This window comes from Anopheles ziemanni, chromosome 3, assembly GCF_943734765.1.
Source record: "Anopheles ziemanni chromosome 3, idAnoZiCoDA_A2_x.2, whole genome shotgun sequence".
NCBI lineage: Eukaryota > Metazoa > Arthropoda > Insecta > Diptera > Culicidae > Anopheles > Anopheles ziemanni.
Window position 1 is genome coordinate 61,117,189 of NC_080706.1, and position 19,596 is coordinate 61,136,784.

Here is a 19,596-nt window from a genome sequence, read left to right on the forward strand (position 1 = left end):
ACAAACATTTTATCAACAGACTACAAGCCAACGCTAAATCTATCGTACTTGAATAAAAGAGCCTCTTTACAGACAAACTCTGTTTCACTATGCAGCATAAATCGTTAAATGTTTATTTTTCGATTTTAGAAACTGCAAATTTGCTTTCCGTCGGTTGAATGCTAGACCACTGCGTTATGTGCATCCCATGAAGTTTTGACAGCTCCCGGCGTTGCAATGTTTTGTTTATCATTTCACTTCTTTCCATTCAGGTTGAATGCAAAGAAGAGCACTTGATCGGCCGATTCCTCTCGTCGTTATTTTTCTGCTCTGATCTTTTCAACCTTTCGCGCTACGATGGCGACGCGCATCACTTAGCCACACACAGTTCGTCCGTCATTGCATAGCAGATCGGAGGTGTTTCGACAGCCGCTCCACTCGTAGCTACAACGTTTGTACCGGCCATCGTAGCATTCAAGTGCGGTAGTACTTTTCACTTATCAAGTGTCTGATTGCGTATCCGACAAGCAGTAAAAAAGGATCATGGCAAAAGAACCGAAGTTTAACGTGGAAAAGCTTTTGGAGCTGGATCCATACCTGAAGTCACACGAGCAAGAAATCCGCCGTAGGTAAGTTTCAATAGAGGGTTACAAAGTAGGGACAAAAATTGTATGTATTTCAACGTAAAGAAAGTAACAAAAAAGTGCATCATGAAGCAAAAGAAAATTCAGTTCCTGTCAAAATCCTGTGTTCCAAGATACTTTTCATGTGGAAGGATTTCCGGAAAATCAAACCAAATTTGCTTTTCCTAACGCTTCGCTTACATCAATGTCAAGCCAAGGTCATTGCCGCTAGAACGTACGACAACGATGCGGATGCGCTTCTTATGCGATCATACAATACTGTAGATAAGGTCAACTTGAAGCGGTGTACCGGGATACCGGCAAGGCATTATCAGCTGTTACAGCGACCATACAGCGCCGTCGTTAATCATGAGAACAGAAGAAGCCTCTATCATTTTTTTGGTGAAACAACAATATAACACATATTTTTCGCTCTACGAACGATCCCCCACAGGAACACCGAATTCCGTGGATGGATCAAACGATTGAATGACCTGGAAGGTGGCCTGGATGAGTTCACCCAAGGATACAAGTACTACGGTTTGCACATTGCCCACGACAATAGCGTCGTTGCTCGCGAATGGGCTCCAGGAGCAAAGGAGGTTTACTTAACGGGCGATTTCAGTGAGTAGAAAATAACTAACTTTACTTACTTTCACCGTTTCCCTTGTACAGTTAGACTCACACACACTTCATTTGCCATTACCCAAAATGGTGGACCCAGCATTTCACTATTCATGAATGTTCTGTAAATCCATTTGTCCTTGCATTGCATCATTTTTGTAATATTAAATAAAGCGAACATGACCTTCGTTGAGGCATATTATATCAGCGGCCGTTCGTACGACCTTTCAAAGAATCAAATTGTCAACAAACAGATACTCAACGCATCATTATCTCTTATCAACTGTAGTGTAGCCGTAAGCGCTATGTTAGATTATAACAAGATCCAAGATTTTCGCATCCGTCATCCGTCGTTAGAAAATTATATATTTATTAATTGAGTACCTTTTTTTGTGATTCCATAAACAAAGAATGCCCTTCATTCGTACTCTGTAAAATCGAATGATAGAAATGTTGCTTTCTTAACTGGACGAGGATAAAAAATGTTGAACCACAGTCAAAAGCGGCTGTGTTTTTCTCCTGTTCCGATTAAAATTGTTGTTTTTTCCCCATTTTCGACTACTAACAGACAACTGGCAATGGCTGGCGACGCCGTACGAGAAGCTGCCCTTTGGCAAGTGGGAGCTCAAAATCCCACCCAACCCGGACGGTTCCTGTGTGATCAAGCATCTGTCGGAGATTAAGGTGATCATTCGTAAGCAGGATGGTGCCCTTGTCGACCGTCTATCGCCTTGGGCTAAATATGTAGTGTCGCCACCGAAAGAGCTGGGTGTCAACTATCAGCAGCGCGTTTGGCATCCTCCAGCACATGAGAAGCATATGTTCCGCCACCGCAGACCCAATCGTCCGCGGGCGCTACGTATCTACGAATGTCACGTCGGCATTGGTACCGAAGAGTACAGTGTTGGTACGTACCGGAGCTTTGCGGACAACATCGTACCGCGCATAGCGAAGCTCGGTTACAACACTATCCAGGTTATGGCTATCATGGAGCACGCGTACTATGCTAGCTTCGGGTATCAAGTTACCAGCTTCTTTGCCGCCTCGAGCCGCTCTGGCACACCGGAAGAGCTGAAGTACTTGGTGGACAAGGCGCACGAGCACGGTTTGTTAGTGCTGCTCGACGTGGTCCATTCCCATGCGAGCAAAAACACACAAGATGGCTTGAACCAGTTCGACGGTACTAACGCTTGCTACTTCCACGATGGATCGCGGGGCGATCATCCGGCTTGGGGTAGTCGTCTGTTCAACTACTCGGAGTAAGTATTGAATTTCATTTTAAACGATTTTTCTTCCCTCTTCACTTCACTTACTGGAACACACACACAATTAAATGTTGATTTCTGATATATCCGTTTGCTTGGAAGTTCATGTGTTGTAATTCTATATTGGGAATTCTCATTTTGCTTTAAATCAATCAAATATCAAATGTTGAAGAGAGGTTGATTGCAAGGTTGTTTCATACAATGTATAAATCCCGAGTATTTGTGGAGAGATCCGTTGGAATTGCATTGTCATTGAAATATATTATTGAGTTATTATATCAATAGGGAGCACAGGTCATTAATGGATTTAATTAAGTGATAATAATTGTTCCCAACAACTATAAGGATTTTATAATTTTTTCTGCATATCAAAGTACTAATTTTGTATTGTTCTTTTCATGTTTTTGACCACCGGTTGTTAAAACATTGCAAATGCTTCTTCATGGCGTAAGGACAGACATCGGTTATACCTGTCTTTTTTTTTAATTTAAGGGTTTACTAAACTTTCCCCTTTATGTACGTGGATGGTCAATCCTCTCGCACAGGGAACCCCGTTGATTTGATTTGATTTTGAGTCATCTGCAAATTATGTATCTTGAAGTAAAAACAAACAAATAGAAATAGAGTAGGATTGTGATACACCTCCAGAGTGCATTGTGGAGAGTTAAATAGTATTACGTTATTTTCGGTACTTTTGAAAATAGTGTAAATGTTGAATAAATTTTTAGAACATTTTGCAATATCCTGTAATTTATCCTTTCCATAGGTACGAGGTGCTGCGATTCTTGCTGTCAAATCTTCGCTGGTGGCACGACGAGTACAACTTCGATGGGTATCGGTTTGACGGTGTCACCTCGATGTTGTACCACTCGCGAGGCGCTGAAGGCTTTTCCGGCGATTACAACGAGTACTTCGGTTTGAACGTGGACACGGAGGCACTCATCTACCTTGCGATTGCCAACTACTTCTTGCACGAAATGGACCCGAATGTGGTCACGATTGCGGAGGACGTGAGCGGCATGCCCACGCTCTGTCGCCCCACCGAGGAGGGTGGCATCGGGTTCGACTACCGCCTCGGTATGGCCATCCCGGACAAATGGATCGAGATGCTGAAGACGAAAACTGACGAGGAGTGGAACATTGGCAACATTGTGCATACGCTTACCAATCGCCGGTGGAAGGAGGCCACGGTCGCTTATACCGAATCGCACGATCAGGCGCTCGTGGGCGACAAAACGATTGCCTTCTGGCTGATGGACAAGGAGATGTATACGCATATGTCGACAGTTTCCGAGCCGAACCTTATCATCGACCGGGGCATCGCCCTGCACAAGATGATACGGTTGATCACGCACGCGCTGGGCGGGGAAGCCTACCTCAACTTCATGGGCAACGAGTTTGGGCACCCGGAGTGGCTCGACTTTCCGCGCGTAGGCAACGCTGAGTCGTACCATTACGCCCGCCGTCAGTGGCACCTGGTGGACGATCAGCTGCTGAAGTACCGGTTCCTGAACGAATTCGATCGTGCCATGCACCACACCGAAGAAAGGTACCACTGGCTCGACTGTCTGCCGGCGTACGTCAGCTGCAAGCACGAGGACGACAAGGTGATCGCTTTCGAGCGCAACAATCTGCTGTTTGTGTTCAACTTCCACAATAGCAAGAGCTTCACCGACTATCGCATCGGCGTCGACCTGCCCGGGAAGTATCGGGTGGTGCTGAGCTCGGACGATAGCGAGTTCGGAGGCTTCAATCGCATCGACAAGAACGTTGACCATCTAACATTCCCGGAGGGTTGGTCCGGCCGACGCAACTATTTGCAGCTCTATGTGCCCTGCAGAACAGCCTGCATTCTGGCAGCGCAGTAACGCGCGGTTGGAAATGTGAATTTTTGGCGTGGCGCGATAGAATGACTGCTCCCGAAGGGGAACCAATGTGTACCAACTTTATATTGTTATCCTTCTTACGGAGAGTTCGTTTACAAGCTACCAATGAGTAGTTCAAAACTACTGTGGGATATACTGTTATTTAGAGATAGACACAAAACAAAGGCAATAAAGGAATATGCTTAGAAACAATTGTAATAAAAGGAAAAGCTGCATGAAATGGAATATATACACATTTGGACTTTCAAATTAGCCATTCTTTATTTCCATTTTATAAGAATTCTTATCTCGGAATTTACCTCGTGATTGCGAAAGTGTTAAAGCACTAGTGTCTATATACCTTCCATAAAGCGTAGTTAATCTGATAGTTCCAACGTCTCTCTCTTCCCTCTAAGATAATCATAAAATTTACCTATGAAACAAGAGCATTTTTTGAATCAAGGAGGGCCGCCCTAAGGTTTTTACTTTGATGCGCTCTTTTAGTTGAAAAATACCGTTCTATCGAAATGCAAAACTCAAGAAGCGGCACTGGTGAAGAGAGAGAATGTGTTCACCGTTGTGGACAGAAAAAACACCCTTTTAAAATGTAATAAGTAGCTGAGTTCGTCACACGGCAGCTCAAGTACCTTATCTAAACGCATATAACCGGTGATTGCTTCTGAAGCGTTAAGGCCCTATTTGTTTGTTCGGAAACGCTGCAATCCTGCTACTTTTAGTTGACGCTAAATCTTTTTATCTTATATTCCTTATCATTTTTTTTTTTATTTTAACCACGTCCCTTTGTTTGGTCAGTTTGTTCCAGGTTGATCGTCGCTTACCAATACAGTCACTACTGGATCTCTGATGGCCATGTCTCTTTTGTTTACCTTCGTTTGGTTGAATCAAACTATATAATTAACGACTTCCTTCGATTCACGTATGATCGTAAGTTCGCTGTAGATCTGATATCAACTGACAGTTTTTTGCGCGACCCTAATTTAGTTGTACTTGATTATGCACACACAAACTCGCAATAGTAGTGTCGTTCTAATGATAAGTATATTTTTGGAATCATCCCCAACGAAAGTCGATGCTGTAAAAATCAAAAAAAGAAAAAAAGTATTGATAGTTCCCGCCTCCGCATATCCGACTGCGCCAAAAAGTGTTGAGTTTTTGTTGAGTCGGTCTCGAAGCGTAAGAAACATGGACACATATAAAGATGATTTGAAAGACCAAAAAAATCCTTTGTATTGCTGATTCCAAAGAACCCATAGTGTAAAATATGAAATGCAACATAACTCACTTACACTAACCTTACGCTAGTAGCGCGTTGTGTGTTACGCTAATGCCGCATACTGGAAAAAAAACCTGATAGTAGCGTATCGATCATTACCGCGATTTAGCTTAAAACAGACATCAAAGTAAACGTTCATTATAATACAATCGAATTATACAATACTTTCCTTTCTCTGTGTTAACCCTAGAGCAGTGATGGGCCCTAACTACTATGTATACTAGCTACAGCGGCGGTTTGCAGAGTGCCACAAAAGCGAAACAAGTTTTTCTTTTTTTTTCAAGGAAGTGACACTCATATGCTGCTACTTAGTATCATGACTGCAGTATAGGAAGAATTACGCACCTGACCGTGCAACTAGGGCACAAGGGATTGAACTTGCATTTTCGAACCCGGGATAAGTTAAAAATGACGCTAGCTGTTTCTCTTCCCTCTCTACTGATTCAAGCAAGCTTCCGTTAAGAGTTTTAATGAACTTCTCCCGAGAGAAACGTTAATGCCCGTGCATTTAAAGAGACTGCAATAGTGATCGGACCGTGATCGGAAAAGCTACTCCCGTACTTAACCGGCACTGGCGAGAATCTTTTCCGACACCCGCTCCAGAATCCGGAAGGCGTCGTCGATGTCTTTTTCCGTCAGTAAACGGCTAACGGTCAATCGTATGCTTGGTCGGGGACAGTTTTTCTCCATTGCTTCCAGGTACTCAGCTGCAACTACTGCAAGGCCATTTTCAATGCACTGCGCAGAAAGGGGTAGATCAGTGTTAGTGAAACGATATCTTGCGGGAAAAAAAATTCATGTACCTGAGTAGCGATGTTATCTAGGAGCATTTTCTCCTTGGTCCAGCTATCATAGCTGCTCTTCAGGTATAAATGCTTCACTGGTGATAGAGGATCTCCTCGCGACTGAAAGTGTGTTAGGGTAGGAAGCTTTCTGCAAGTCGTATAATGAAGGGAAGAAAAAATACACATTGCAATTAGTTGATCCCTTTCAACCCGTCTTGTAAAAAAAGAAAAGAGTCAAAAAATGGAAAGCATGCGAAAAAAACAAACTTTTTGTTTGTGTAAAATGTCGAAGGGAAAATTGACTGGCGCTACTTTATCCTCCTACTCCTACTTACTCTGAAACGGTTCGACAGCGACTACGCAATTCCTCGAATATCCGTGGCTCAGCTTCAAAGCGGTCCAGCGCACTGATGGCCGCCTGGGCGAGGAGTGGCGGTAAGGAGGCGGAAAAGCAGTACCCAAGCCCAGACAGGCGCTGGTGTTCGACGATAAAGGAAGAACCGGCACAAAAGCCACCGATGGTGGCGGCGGACCATTCCAGCCCGGCCGATACCAGATCAACTTGAGTTTTCTGAAGAAATGTTATCATGAAGGTAAAATCATTGGCTAATTCTAAAAATTACTAAAATGAGTAAAGCTACTTACATCAACATTAAAATGTTCGATCAATCCACGTCCACTTTCTCCCAGCACACCGAACGAAACACTCTCATCCAGGAATAGCCGCAGCTTGTAGCGCTCTCGAAGCTCAACGAGCCGAGGCAGCGGGCAAACTTCACCGGTGTTGATATAGATTGCTTCGGCTACCAGGAAACGGCGCGTCTTTTTCGCTTTGGCCGGGTTGCGCTTGTCCTCAGCTTGCTGCTTAGCAAGCAACCGCTCCAGATCGTCCATATCGTTGTGTTTGTAGTAGAAAATCTTACTGCGTGATGCGTCAAGTCCCTTTTGGATGGCGAAATTCGCGCATTCATCACTATCGAAGTTATAGAGAAAAAGAAAAGTTATTTAAAAAAACAACAAAAGGTGCAACCTAGGTACCATAAGACTTACACAAACACCAAATCTCCCCGCTTGGCGTACGCCGGAATGGCGCTGGCGATCGTAGAGAAGGCATAAGAATATACCACAGCTTCCTCCGCTTCCATAAACTTGGCCAGTCGTTCCTCCAGCTCCAGGTGCACATCCACCGTGCCATAGAAGCCACGGGGCCCACATGACCCCACCCCGTACTTGCGTAAACTTTTCACTGCCGCCTGCTTGATGTCGTCATCTTCCGCCAGCCCAAGATAGTTGTGCGTGGCCATGTTAATGCATTCGTTGCCGTCCACTGTTACCGTCTTACCGACCGGACCGGACACGACCCTCGTCTTCAGCGCCGGATGATCGTCTGGCACGTCGGCTACCAGTGGCTCTGGGACCCATTTCGCCACCACATCTTCCTCGGCCGTCGGGGCGAGATGGCGTATCTTTTTCGTGGTGCGCTTGTAGAATACTATGCATATCAAGCCGAGCGCCAAAAGCGCCTCCAGCGTCAGTTCGAACGGTGAAGACTGTGTGATGATAGAGAAACAATATGTTTAATGATGATATTTAACCTCTGGCAAGATCGTGCCACAAAAACTCTTCCCCAAACATCCAAGTGGCGAGTTGTTGAAGGTTGAATTGATTGAATGTGGTTTATTACCTTTTGAAGGATGTAATAGATTTCGTTAAATATGTATGGTGTGTTCATCATCTTGCTTGAATGCTTTTAATACTGGTGTAATGGTGTTTCTAGCTCTGTAATGGGAAAAAGAAGATATTTTTTACATAAAGACATTGACTGGTTGTTAACTCTGCTACTTATGGACAAATGAAATGTAAATAATTGAAAGTAGATGCGGATTTTAATGTTCACCACTCGTGATGTTAGACAAGAGACCCTTCTGTTAATGGGTAGTTTGAAAATCGAAAAACTTGGAATAGAAAATTCAAAGTTCAACAATAATGGTATGCATCATTCCACCATTCAAAGCGAATCTTTTTTTCTATTTACTATTTTTATTCAGAGCGATTGTACCGTCTGGATCGTGTAGAAATGTTGAAAAATAATCGTTGAAGTACATCATTTTTGTTTCTTTACATAACATCGTACCTAACCGAAGAGAGCTAGATGGTTGGTATCAGCAGGAAAAGAATTTAATTGCCCAATATTATGACCCTGATCGATCGCACGACCATTTTTTCACCTATCATTCTCAGTGGTCTGATAGACTTCTTATACGTTTTCGCGCCTGTTTACTGATATTACGTTTACCAGCCTATCAGCTACACGGGGAAGAGACTAGCATGACGTAACAGGTCAATACTCAATAAGGCCACCATACAAACCGACCAAGCCTCAGCGCGTCAAACGGCCAATTTTTCCGGATCGCCCTCCTCCCGACCACAATGCGTTGGTTTTAAACGTTTTTTGGGTCGTTATCAGTGGATAAGAAGGCACGATATCGCAGGTTATCTGGGGAAATTGAAGTAACAATATGTAACAATTTCACACACCCTTATAATTTGCTCGGTACAATACTATACGTTGACTACATACGTTCCAGTGGATCGTTTAATAAACGAAGGGATCGGCTTTTCACAGTGCAACGTGACGAAAATTGATGCACCGTACTCTGCCATGTATGTCCAGCTTTCACATTGAAATAATCGCCATCGGTTTCCATTAGCTTAGCGTGAGTTTGTTGTCATCGACAACGATATTATCGTTACAAAACATTGCCCGGAAGTGCAATCATCGAGATCTACAAGCTATTTGAAGATGTGCTTCGACAGCTATATTTCCCTCTGGTACAAAATTTACCCAGATTAAGTGAAAAGCTTACTTCAATACCCTCTAACATACAGTATAATAATATTTTGTTTTTTTTTTTAAACTGTGAAAGCGTTTGTAATTTGGACTAATTAATGTTTAAACTCTTCCATTTTATTTTATTTTTCAAAAGTTGAAAGAACTATTGAGAAGCCTTGAGGAGATTCTTTTAAAATACGGCCACATTTGCTTCTTAAGCCGTGAAATTATTCGTTATGAAACAATAACGTTGGCTGTGTTTAAATTAGGGATTGAAAAGTGTTTCTTTTTTCACTTCTTACTACGGCCAACCGATCCAAAACCAAAAAGTCAAACGAAGTTGTTTTCAATCATATTGACCACAAAATATTGATAATTTTTGAGCCATTTCAACATACAATGTTACAAGTTATTGTATATTACCATACAACATCAACAAGAAACATGATAAACTATTAATAAAAACTTCGCATCATGTTTGAACATGGTAAATTTACTTTTCTGTATCTCTTCTACCTCGTTTGTAAAAGACATCCGTGGACTAGATCTAAGCTTCGAGGCAGAACTCATCATAATGTGGATGCCGTTTTGCATTATAAATGATAATTGATGAGAAAATAGACCACCCATAGAAAAAAATGTATGGTCTACTTGAAGGTTTTCCAAGAAAAATTTGCAATGGGTGCGTAGTTAGTTGAAAGTTCGAAACAAAGCTAAAGATCAAGTTGTAAATAACGGTTATGATATGTTTTTGTAAATTTAACGTTTTAATAAGAAATGGTCGTAGAATCACGTTCCGTTAAGATTTATTTCAAATGTGTTTCCAGTCAAAAAATGAGAAAAAAAACAAACAGAAAGCAAAATGTACCAAACATGCTTAGAGTGGCTGTGCTTATCTGGAAAGAGCAGTGGTTTTCTTTCGCATTTTGGTTCTTCCGGTCTCTTTGTAAAGATCCGGGCCGTGGAACATGTGAATTGTATTTCTTTACTACCCCCATGCTAAAGACCGTTCGAGGCGATAATCCTTTGTAGAAAATAAACATGCCACATGCCTTCTCCCCTATTGAGTGTTAGCGGTTGGGATACAGAAAATTTATCTTTTACTCCGAATAGCACCTTCAATTGTGCAAATTGTAATACGTTCAAAGCCTCGTCGTTGACGTAAACCTCTACGCCAATTGTATCTAGGCCTATGGTATGTTGCAGTTCATACAGGCTTAATGACTTGGGTCATAACATAACATTCTGTAAAGCTGTATCCAAATGTTCGCTAATAGAGAGTGTAGTCAAACGTAAATAATAAATAGGGCTAAAAACGTACAATCTACGCACCAACGATCAGGATGATTGGGGTATGGGACAAGCGAAAGAATCAATACCCGTTAATATTTGAACCACAAATCACGGCTGAAATGAACGAACACATCATCATATATTAACACAAATTCATATTGCTTATTAAATTTGTTTATAAACTCAATCCTTATCAATCAATACGCAGAAAACATTTAAATAAATGGTTCAAAACAATTATTGAGTAATATATTTGTTGCAAAGAACAGCAATGAACTGTCGTTTATTTTCATTGTGTCTGTGCACAAGGAGGCTGTACGTAAGACAAGCAATTCTACTTTGCACTTGAACTTGAATCCAAGTAGCGGAGAATTTTAAGTGTGACAAAGATCCAACATTTAGCAAGACTATTCTCTTCATCACGTCGTTCTTGCATTAGGATGCGGTTATTGCTGAAAATTTTTGCAATGATTTTTAAATTGAATGCGCACTAAAATTAGATGCAGACAAATGCCACATGGTCTCAATTAAGGCCATTATTAGGTCCGCTCAGATAAGATACTTAACAGAATGTTGGGTTTTATTTTGTCGTTATGCAGTTTTCGTGCCTCATCAAGCTTCCAACATAGTTGGCGGCAAATTAACTAGCTGTTACGAGAAATAATCATGGTGAAAGTCTTTAGGAGTTTCCTTTTCGCGTATTGTTACGTCCCTTGAAATGAAAGCTCCTTCATTTGATACCCCTGTAAACAACAGGGTCAGATATAGATAGACAAGAAATAGCGAAATAACTGTTGATCGCCAGTTTCCTATGGGAGAATTTCATAAAAACTACATTTGATAAACGTTTCGATAAATGTTAAAAACACTTAAAAAAATCAGGTCATTTTATCTAAGGTCCAAATAGAGTGCTTCCTCTTGGGAATATTATTAGCATACCATTAGCTAAGGCGGACATTATACACGACTTTTTACTGAACACATGACCTATGAGAAACACCTTTCGAAGTTATTCTTTGCTGTTGAAATTGTCCGCCAAAACTACCAATCCAAATGGCGATGAATTAAGGTCATCCGACCAATTCGAAAAACTGTTCGTGTTAGCATTGGTAATACACAGTCCCTAAAACCTTTGCAGTGGTACCCTATGAGAGCCGTAGTACTTTCTAGACGGAATGCGGTAATCTGCGCGAAGCACGCGGAGTTCGAAGCACGGTTTTTGCAGTGTACCTTACCGAAATGTTATCAAACCCCCACCCGTTTGGCCATGAATCATTTTCTCGTACGATGATGAGCTGCGCTCGACGCGCCGATCCCGCACCATAAGCACGATAAGCACGTGAAACCCCGTTGGCTGACGGTATAACCCCACCCCACAGCACAGCTTCGTGCATGTACGGCTTCGACGAACAACTTTGGATTGTGAAATTGTAGGATTTTTTGTGGACGAAATATGCTCTGCTAACCTGTCAAATCTAGCGATGTTGTCAAGTCAATCGTCTCCGGGAGATTTTCATCAAGTTTTCATGCTTCTTTGCATTGGAAACTTTGATCAGGCGCCTTTTTTATTTCGTTCAATCTCCAATAGAATGATTCACCAAAAATTCAACCGAATAAACTGATAACAGCACTTCGTGCACACTGGAACCATTCGTTTATCATTTGTTCACTCTTGGCACTATCCCACTCACATATACCGGTTAAGCACATCTACTTTGATTCGCCACTTCAGGTACTTATCAGGACAGCATGTTGAATAAATTTAACCAACGGAAGAATCTAGCTTACCAATTTCACCTGACTGTCTAGTAGAGCTCCGATACTAGTTGAAATATGACTCAATAGTGACAGTACCCGCAGTCGGCGTAACTTTCATACTTTGCTCTGCACACCACACAATAATACCACACACTTCACTGCAGGATGCGGTCGATCAAGATTTTGGGAAATCGCAGTGCCGGCGTTCGCATACTCGGATATGCTTTCTCAAAACATTACCCAGCTATAGTGCACTATTAATACAGTTGATATGCACTTCTGCAGGGTACGGGAGTTTTACGGGCAGCCTCAAATGTATCCCAAAATCGTCGCACACAGAAAATCCGTGCGAGCAAAGCGGCCACACCAGACTGCGGTCGGCGAACGAAAGAAAAATGTAGTCGGATGTTTTCGTCGGTCTACGTCGCTTACAATTCCAGGTTTAACAGATTTAGAGCTTTTTGACAGTTATCTGGGTTGAAATTGACATAACAATAACATCGAACAGGACAACAACATTGAGAAAAAACATTTTTTTCGATTTGATTATTTTCTTGTGTGGTTTTCCCTCAATGTTAAACATGCCATGACATCTAGATTCTAGAACAATGTTTAATCTTAAATATAACTGTAAAATACCTTCCATAAGGTGTGCAATGTAGAATAGGTCTTCGAGCAACGCTCGTTACTTTTCCAAATGTTGTACATCTCTAGAATTAACATTTCTACATGCTGGACAAGTCTGGAATAGCTTTTCGCTATCCATCTTGATTGTCAGTTGCTGTCAAACAATGCTTGACCGATGATTTTGTTTATCAACAAAAAAGTAGTTTTCTTCAAACGCCGCACTTTTCGTGTAGAAAAAGCACGCATCGAAGTTGTAATCCGCACAGTGATATCAATCAATGATAAAACATGTCTTTTAATAATTCGGATTACGATTCGTCCAACGTGGAAATTGAGGAGTTCGAGGTCGATGAAGTGGACGTATCCGACCTGACAGAGTTTATCGAGCTAGGAGGTGAGACTTTAGCGAAGTTACCAAAGGCGGGTGGGGGCCCTTCAACTTCCACGGCCAAAGCACGCTGCACCACGGCGTCAGAGTCGGATACAGACGACGAACGAATACAGCAGCGGGAGACACTATTGAAAAAGCTCGTTGCTCGTGAGATAACGTATTCGGAATACCAGGAACGCTTGCCAGATGACGAGTTGGATGAGGAAGATGGCTATCTGGAGCTAGCAAAGCAGCAAAAAAGAGCTAACTATGAGAATGATTATGCAACGGCGCGGATGGATGCATTCCGGGGTAATCTACAGGGTTCATCGCCAACGGAAAACAAAAGACGCCGAAGGAAAAATCTTCCACCGGCACTACAAGGCTTGATGGGTGAGGCGAATCTTTGCTTTGCACGCGGTGACATGAAAACGGCAAAAGATCTTTGCTTGGAAATCATTCGCCAGGTACCGTTGGCCCACGAACCTTTCATTACCCTGGCACAGATTTACGAAACCGATGATCCAGAACAGTATCTGCATTACTCATTAATTGCGGCCCACCTGAATCCGACAGACGTGGGCCAGTGGACGCAGGTAGCCGAACTGTGTGTGGAGCGTGGCAAAGTCGATCTGGCTTTAACTTGTTACACACGCGCGCTTAAAACGGATCCCAAAAATATCGAAATTCGCCTGAAACGAGCGCAGCTGGCAGAAAGCCGTGGCGATGTGAAACAAGCGTACCGGTACTACTACGGGATGCTACCGTACATACCGCAGGAGCAGGGGGATCTCATGATCAGTACCGCCAAAAAGGTAGCCAAAAAGTTTCACGAAGAAACAAACATCGGTGCGGCGTTGGATGCCATGCAGATCGCGTACAGTACGGTGCCAGATAAATTTTCCACCGAAGACATCAATGTACTATTGGAACTGATGATTGCAAACGGTTTGTACCGACGGGCGCTTGATATTCTCTCCATGCACGCGGGTGTAGAGGTCGTCGAGACCGGTTCGGACGTGGTGAGCCGCGAAGAACCGAAACCTATGGTGATGATTACTATTTCGGATGACATAATGCTGGACTTCCGTACCAAACTGGCCGTTGTGGTGGTTCACTTGAAGTACGAGCATTTGTTCGAGCATCTCATCGAAGATATCGTAATGTACATCGATCCAGAAAGCGATGGTGACTGCTACCTAGACATTGCCGAAGCATTGATGAAAGAACAATACTATCGATTTGCTTTGCGGATGCTTGAGCCACTCATAAGAAGTAAGAAATTCTCTCTGGCTGCTGTTTGGCTGCGATACGCAGATTGCTGCCGTCATGTTGAAGCAAATGAAGAGGCAATTGCAGCCTACAGGAAGGTACGGAGCATTCAACTTATGTCGGTGTTTAAGTACCTGTAATTTATTGCAATCTTGTTTTTGGTAGGTGGTGTCCCTTGCGCAGCATCTGGACGCAAGGCTTGCGTTGGCCGCACTGTTGAAGAAACGAGGGGATCACGACGAAGCACTGGAGGCGCTTAAACAAGATCCAGACGTAGAATACCTCGATCCAGAGGTTCTGTACGAACGCTGCCTGTTGCTCGAAGAAGTCGGTCATTATCAGGAATTTCTGGTGGAAGGATTTATGCTTCTCGCACGCCATTGTTATGAACTTAAGAATCGCTATGAAATGGATACCGTTGTGCTGGGCTTTCGAATGTACACTTCCAGATTGGGCGATCTTAAAAATCGATCTATTGGCGAAGGTGCCCCCGCCTTCAGTACATCGAACGACTTGTCCTTGGAAACCGAATGGGATCTAGTGCTACGTCTGGTGAAGGCGGCCGACATCTTACGGGACTACACTTTTTTCATGAAACTTGTGTTCACCCTACGAACGTCTAAACGGTTCGAACGGTACCGGAACGAGCTGCAGCAGCTTGCCTTAACCGCTTGCATCTACAACCGTGACCCCACTTTCGGCCTCAACATCATACGGGACCAGATTCGTGCGATCGTCGCAGGGACGCAGTCGGCAAAGCTCAACCAATCGCACCTGTGGAACCTGTTCAATTTGGTCATTCTGATCAGCGGTGATGCACGCTATCAACGATACCTGTCGCGACTATTTAAGCGGGTGCCGGGTATCGGCATTTATCCCAAGACGCTGCTCGCCAACTACCACCTCAACTCGACGACCTACAAGTACGCGCTGAACGAGTACAACAAGATCTACAACAAGACCAAAGATCCGTTGATTGCGATGTTGATTGCCGTGACGCTGCTGCAAATCGCGAGTCAAAAGTACTCGACCAAAAAACATTCACTGCTGGCACAAGCGAACGTCTACATGGAGAAGTACCGCCAGGGCCGTCCAAATGAGTTACAACACGAGGTGTGGTACAACTACGGCCGGTTGTACCATCAGCTGGGCATATATCACCTGGCGACCGATTACTACAAACGGGTGCTGCACTTCGACAGTGAGGTGGTGCGTGAAAATCCTCAACATTTGTGTCTGAAAGCGGAAGCGGCGTATAATTTGTGTTCCATCTATAAGCAGAGTGGAAACTTGATGCTGGCTCGCAAATATATGTATGATTATTTGCAAGTATAAGCAGTACATGCAGCAAAGCGGTGAATATAAATTTAATTTTGTTCGTTTTCAAATTTCGGATGATTGAATAATTAGGTTTAGCGTAATTTGGAGGACGCTATTTTGAGATTGGTAGCGTCAGAAATATGACTTTCTAGTGAACAATTGTCTACGAGTTATTATTCTTTTTCTTGTAAATATTTAAATCGGTAAAAGGGTAAATGCGACCCCGGCCTCGATCCCCGTGTTCCTACTGGTTCACATTTGCATTATGCACATTCTTTAAATCAGTCACGAATCGCAGTTTTACCCGAAAGAGATTTATAAAAAAATATTACAAAATATTATAATTTAAAAAAATTTGAAAACATTTTCGAAGGCTTAACGATTCGTTGCAGTTCAATGTTTAAATCGGAGTTTACAGTTATGTCCGTGTTTTGTGCAACTTTTGATCAGGAAAATCAATAGAAAATGTAAATCTGTCGATCTATTTATTTATTAAACTTTTTGCACAATAGCAACTAACACTTAAACTTAAATGATTGAACACAAGCAGTGTCGTTTCAAGTTATTTTATTGACTCTGTTAAAAGGTTAACACTTTAAACAACTACCGATCAGAAAGCTTCGCATTTTGCGGTATACTTTTCAATTCCTTCAAGAATGTTGCTCATGACCAATGCATTACGTTATCGAAGCCATTATATGCAAATTATATCCTTCCCTTCGACTGAGTCGTTTGCGATCACAATCCTTCTCTCATTTATTCATACCGTTTTTCCACTATTCTACAACATCCCACGCAAGATTGATGATCATTCGATCTTAGTGTATTCAAATCCATTCCGCTATAGGTCCCGTGCGAAGCGTGTCTAATATGTTTCTCAACAGTGCATCTTTTACGTGCATCCAATATGTGATACTGTCTCAAACGCATTATTATTGTGGAATTAGGGCAAAAACAGAGAGTTGCAGTTCTTACACAAATATCCCTCTTTCTAATGTTATGTGTTATTCTTTTTGATGACTTAGTTAAAATCAATTCAAACCAACCCAGGGATGTACTTCTTCATCGTGAAATTGAAAAGTCAAGCAAATACTCCAATGTGATTCCAATCTGCCTTTCTTCACCTTACACGCTAAGCTAAACTTATTAAAATACACGGAGAAGGATGCTTTTCGAGTGATAAAACATAGGGAAGTAGTATTTGTTAGCGTTTGGTAGTAAATTTGTAATTTGTAATTTTTATTTAAATTCAACGGACCATATTTGGCCCCCTTGAAGCGTTTAAGTTAGAACAATACATAGCTTAATACTATTTACATCTAACGGGTGACCGGTTGCACCCCACGAATAGAAAACAAAAACGCGGATCTAGACATGTCAGGTTCAAAACGATCACAGACAGCATTAAATTCACGGCACATGACAAGAAACGGGTCTGAGGATCCAAAGCGGGTACGACGAACCTCAACGTCAAGTAGCGTTCTAGCACGGAGTGTTCTCGCAGGGACGTATAAACAGAGCCCCGAGAGAAGTTCCGGCGCGTCAATATGGTGGTCAAGTAGGCCTGCAACAAACAATCTCTGCGCGGTACAGTTACGTTGACTGAGCGAGTCGAGGCCAAGTAACGCGCATCGTCCATTATAGTCGACCGGGACACTCCAGGAGCGTAAGGCCAGCCGCGTAGCCTTTCGCTGGATCGACTCGAGGCGCGCCTGTGGACGCGAGCCCGACGGCCACCATACCACAGAAGCGTACTCCACGACAGACCGTACTAACGAGCAGTACAGCATCTTTATGGAGGCGGGATCGTCGAGCTCGCGTGTAAGTTGCCTCAGCAGACCAATCAGCTGGTTGCCCTTCGCGACGACATGTTCCAGGTGGTCGTGGAAGCTCAACTTTTCGTCAAGGAGCACTCCTAAGTCCCGGACACAGCTTTTCCGCTCCAGAACAGCGCCGTTCAGTGAGTACCCATGAACTAATGGTCTACGGCTTCTAGCGAACGAAATAATGGAGCATTTGTTGGCGCAAAGCTCGAGACCATTCAGGGTACACCACGACTGGAAGGTCAGCAGGACGGCCTGGAGTTGGACCTGGTCGGCTTGGCTTCGTATCGGGAGGAACAGCTTCGCGTCGTCAGCATAGAGGAGGTGGCTGCCAGGGGGTAGTACTAGCGTGACGTCGTTGATGAACAGCACGAAAAGAAGCGGCCCCAGGTTGCTTCCTTGCGGCACCCCCGAGGTGGCACTGATGCTGCGCGACGTGTGCGATGCACATCTGACGCAATAAGAACGGTCGCTGAGGTAGGACCGCATCCAGTCCAACAGGCAGTTGGGCAGTCCCAGGACACGAAGCTTGGCGAGCAGCAAGGAGTGCGGAACGCTATCAAAAGCAGCTTTGATGTCCGTGTAGATGGCATCGACCTGGGAGCCGGCATCAATCACTTTATGGCAGCTGCTGACAAACTCGACAAGGTTGGTAATTGTAGAGCGTTTTGGGGTGAACCCATGCTGAGCCGAGCTGACGTAGTTCGAAGCGGCGACAAGAAGCGGCTCATAGACGAGAAGCTCGAACACTTTGGCGCAGGCGCTTAGCGATGTGATGCCACGATAATTCGCAGCGTTGCTTTTGTCCCCTTTTTTGTGCACTGGGACCAGCCACGAAGCTTTCCAAGTCGCAGGGTAAATTCCCGACCGAAACGACTCGCGGAAAATTGCGACCAAGATTGGGGCCACGGCAGCAGCGCAGCGTTTCAGGATAAGCGACGGAATCCCATCAGGTCCAGGCGAAGTGGATGGCTTCAATCGCTTGATCCCTTTAGTCACGGACTCAACATCTACCGATGGCAGGTTCGGGGCCATGGCGTCCTGTGGTACGTTAACGAGCGCATCAAGTATCCGACTATGGTCGTCAATGTCCGGAAGGAACGTGTCAGCGAAGCGCTCTGCGAAAACGTCACAAACAGCAGACGGGGTGTTGCCGCTTCGTCCGTTGTAGCTGACACATCCAGGAAAACCGGTGGATTTCCGTCTGGCATTCACGAAATTCCAGAGAGCACGAGGGTTTTGGCGTGAACGCGTGCCTAGGCGTCGTACGTGACCTTGGTAGCGGAATTTATTGTATCGTCGATGTAGAGTGTGAGCAACGTTGAAATTGCCTCGCGACGTTTGGCAACCTCGGGATCGATAAATGCGATAGGCGGCAGCCCTGGCCGTCTTCAACCTTTGCAGAGTCCGGTCACTCCAGGGAGGACCACGTTTCGGGCGCTTTAACGGCGTGCATTCATTAAGCGCGGACACCATAAATGAAGCAAATCCATCGACAGCGAGGTCAAGGGAAGCATAGTTCGTGCACTCGAAGTCGGCCGCAAACGAAGAGATGAGCGCAGAGAGCTTGCCCACGTCGGTCCGCGCGTAATTGAGACAAGGTGTTGGCGCAGGAACAACCAAGTCCGGACGAGGAACCGAGAACACCACCTCAAGCGGAGGATGATAGTCATCCACTGGAAGGAGAGGGGTACTGCAGGTGGTTACCGGCGAGCAGGCTGAGGCGACGACACTATTTGCAAAAATCAAATCAAGCACTCGCCCAGAAGTGTTGGAGCAGCAGTTTAGTTGGAATAGTCCGCTACGGTGCATTCCATCGGCAAACTGAGCAGATAGTGCGGAACGCGTACGCGGCTCATAAAAAA

At 44.0% G+C, this 19,596-nt stretch overlaps 3 protein-coding genes across 3 annotated transcripts; 2 read left to right on the plus strand and 1 right to left on the minus strand.

Moving 5' to 3' along the window:
• Positions 1 to 259: 259 nt before the first annotated feature.
• LOC131285764 (1,4-alpha-glucan-branching enzyme) lies at positions 260 to 4,469 on the plus strand. The gene is made up of 4 exons (XM_058314621.1): positions 260 to 608; positions 1,057 to 1,226; positions 1,795 to 2,485; positions 3,258 to 4,469. The coding sequence occupies exons 1-4, from the start codon at positions 523 to 525 to the stop codon at positions 4,357 to 4,359; spliced, it is 2,049 nt and encodes a 682-aa protein (XP_058170604.1). The 5' UTR covers positions 260 to 522; the 3' UTR covers positions 4,360 to 4,469.
• Positions 4,470 to 5,612: 1,143 nt separating this feature from the next.
• Positions 5,613 to 12,638, minus strand: LOC131289981 (serine palmitoyltransferase 1). The gene is made up of 7 exons (XM_058319354.1): positions 12,350 to 12,638; positions 8,120 to 8,214; positions 7,486 to 7,985; positions 7,081 to 7,408; positions 6,771 to 7,006; positions 6,454 to 6,583; positions 5,613 to 6,388 (listed from the first exon to the last, which is right to left on the minus strand). Exons 2-7 carry the CDS (start codon positions 8,168 to 8,170, stop codon positions 6,212 to 6,214), a joined length of 1,422 nt encoding a protein of 473 aa, XP_058175337.1. The 5' UTR covers positions 8,171 to 8,214; positions 12,350 to 12,638; the 3' UTR covers positions 5,613 to 6,211.
• Positions 12,639 to 13,234: 596 nt separating this feature from the next.
• LOC131286656 (general transcription factor 3C polypeptide 3) lies at positions 13,235 to 16,148 on the plus strand. Its single transcript, XM_058315640.1, has 2 exons — positions 13,235 to 14,686; positions 14,754 to 16,148. Exons 1-2 carry the CDS (start codon positions 13,235 to 13,237, stop codon positions 15,921 to 15,923), a joined length of 2,622 nt encoding a protein of 873 aa, XP_058171623.1. The 3' UTR covers positions 15,924 to 16,148.
• Positions 16,149 to 19,596: the final 3,448 nt, after the last annotated feature.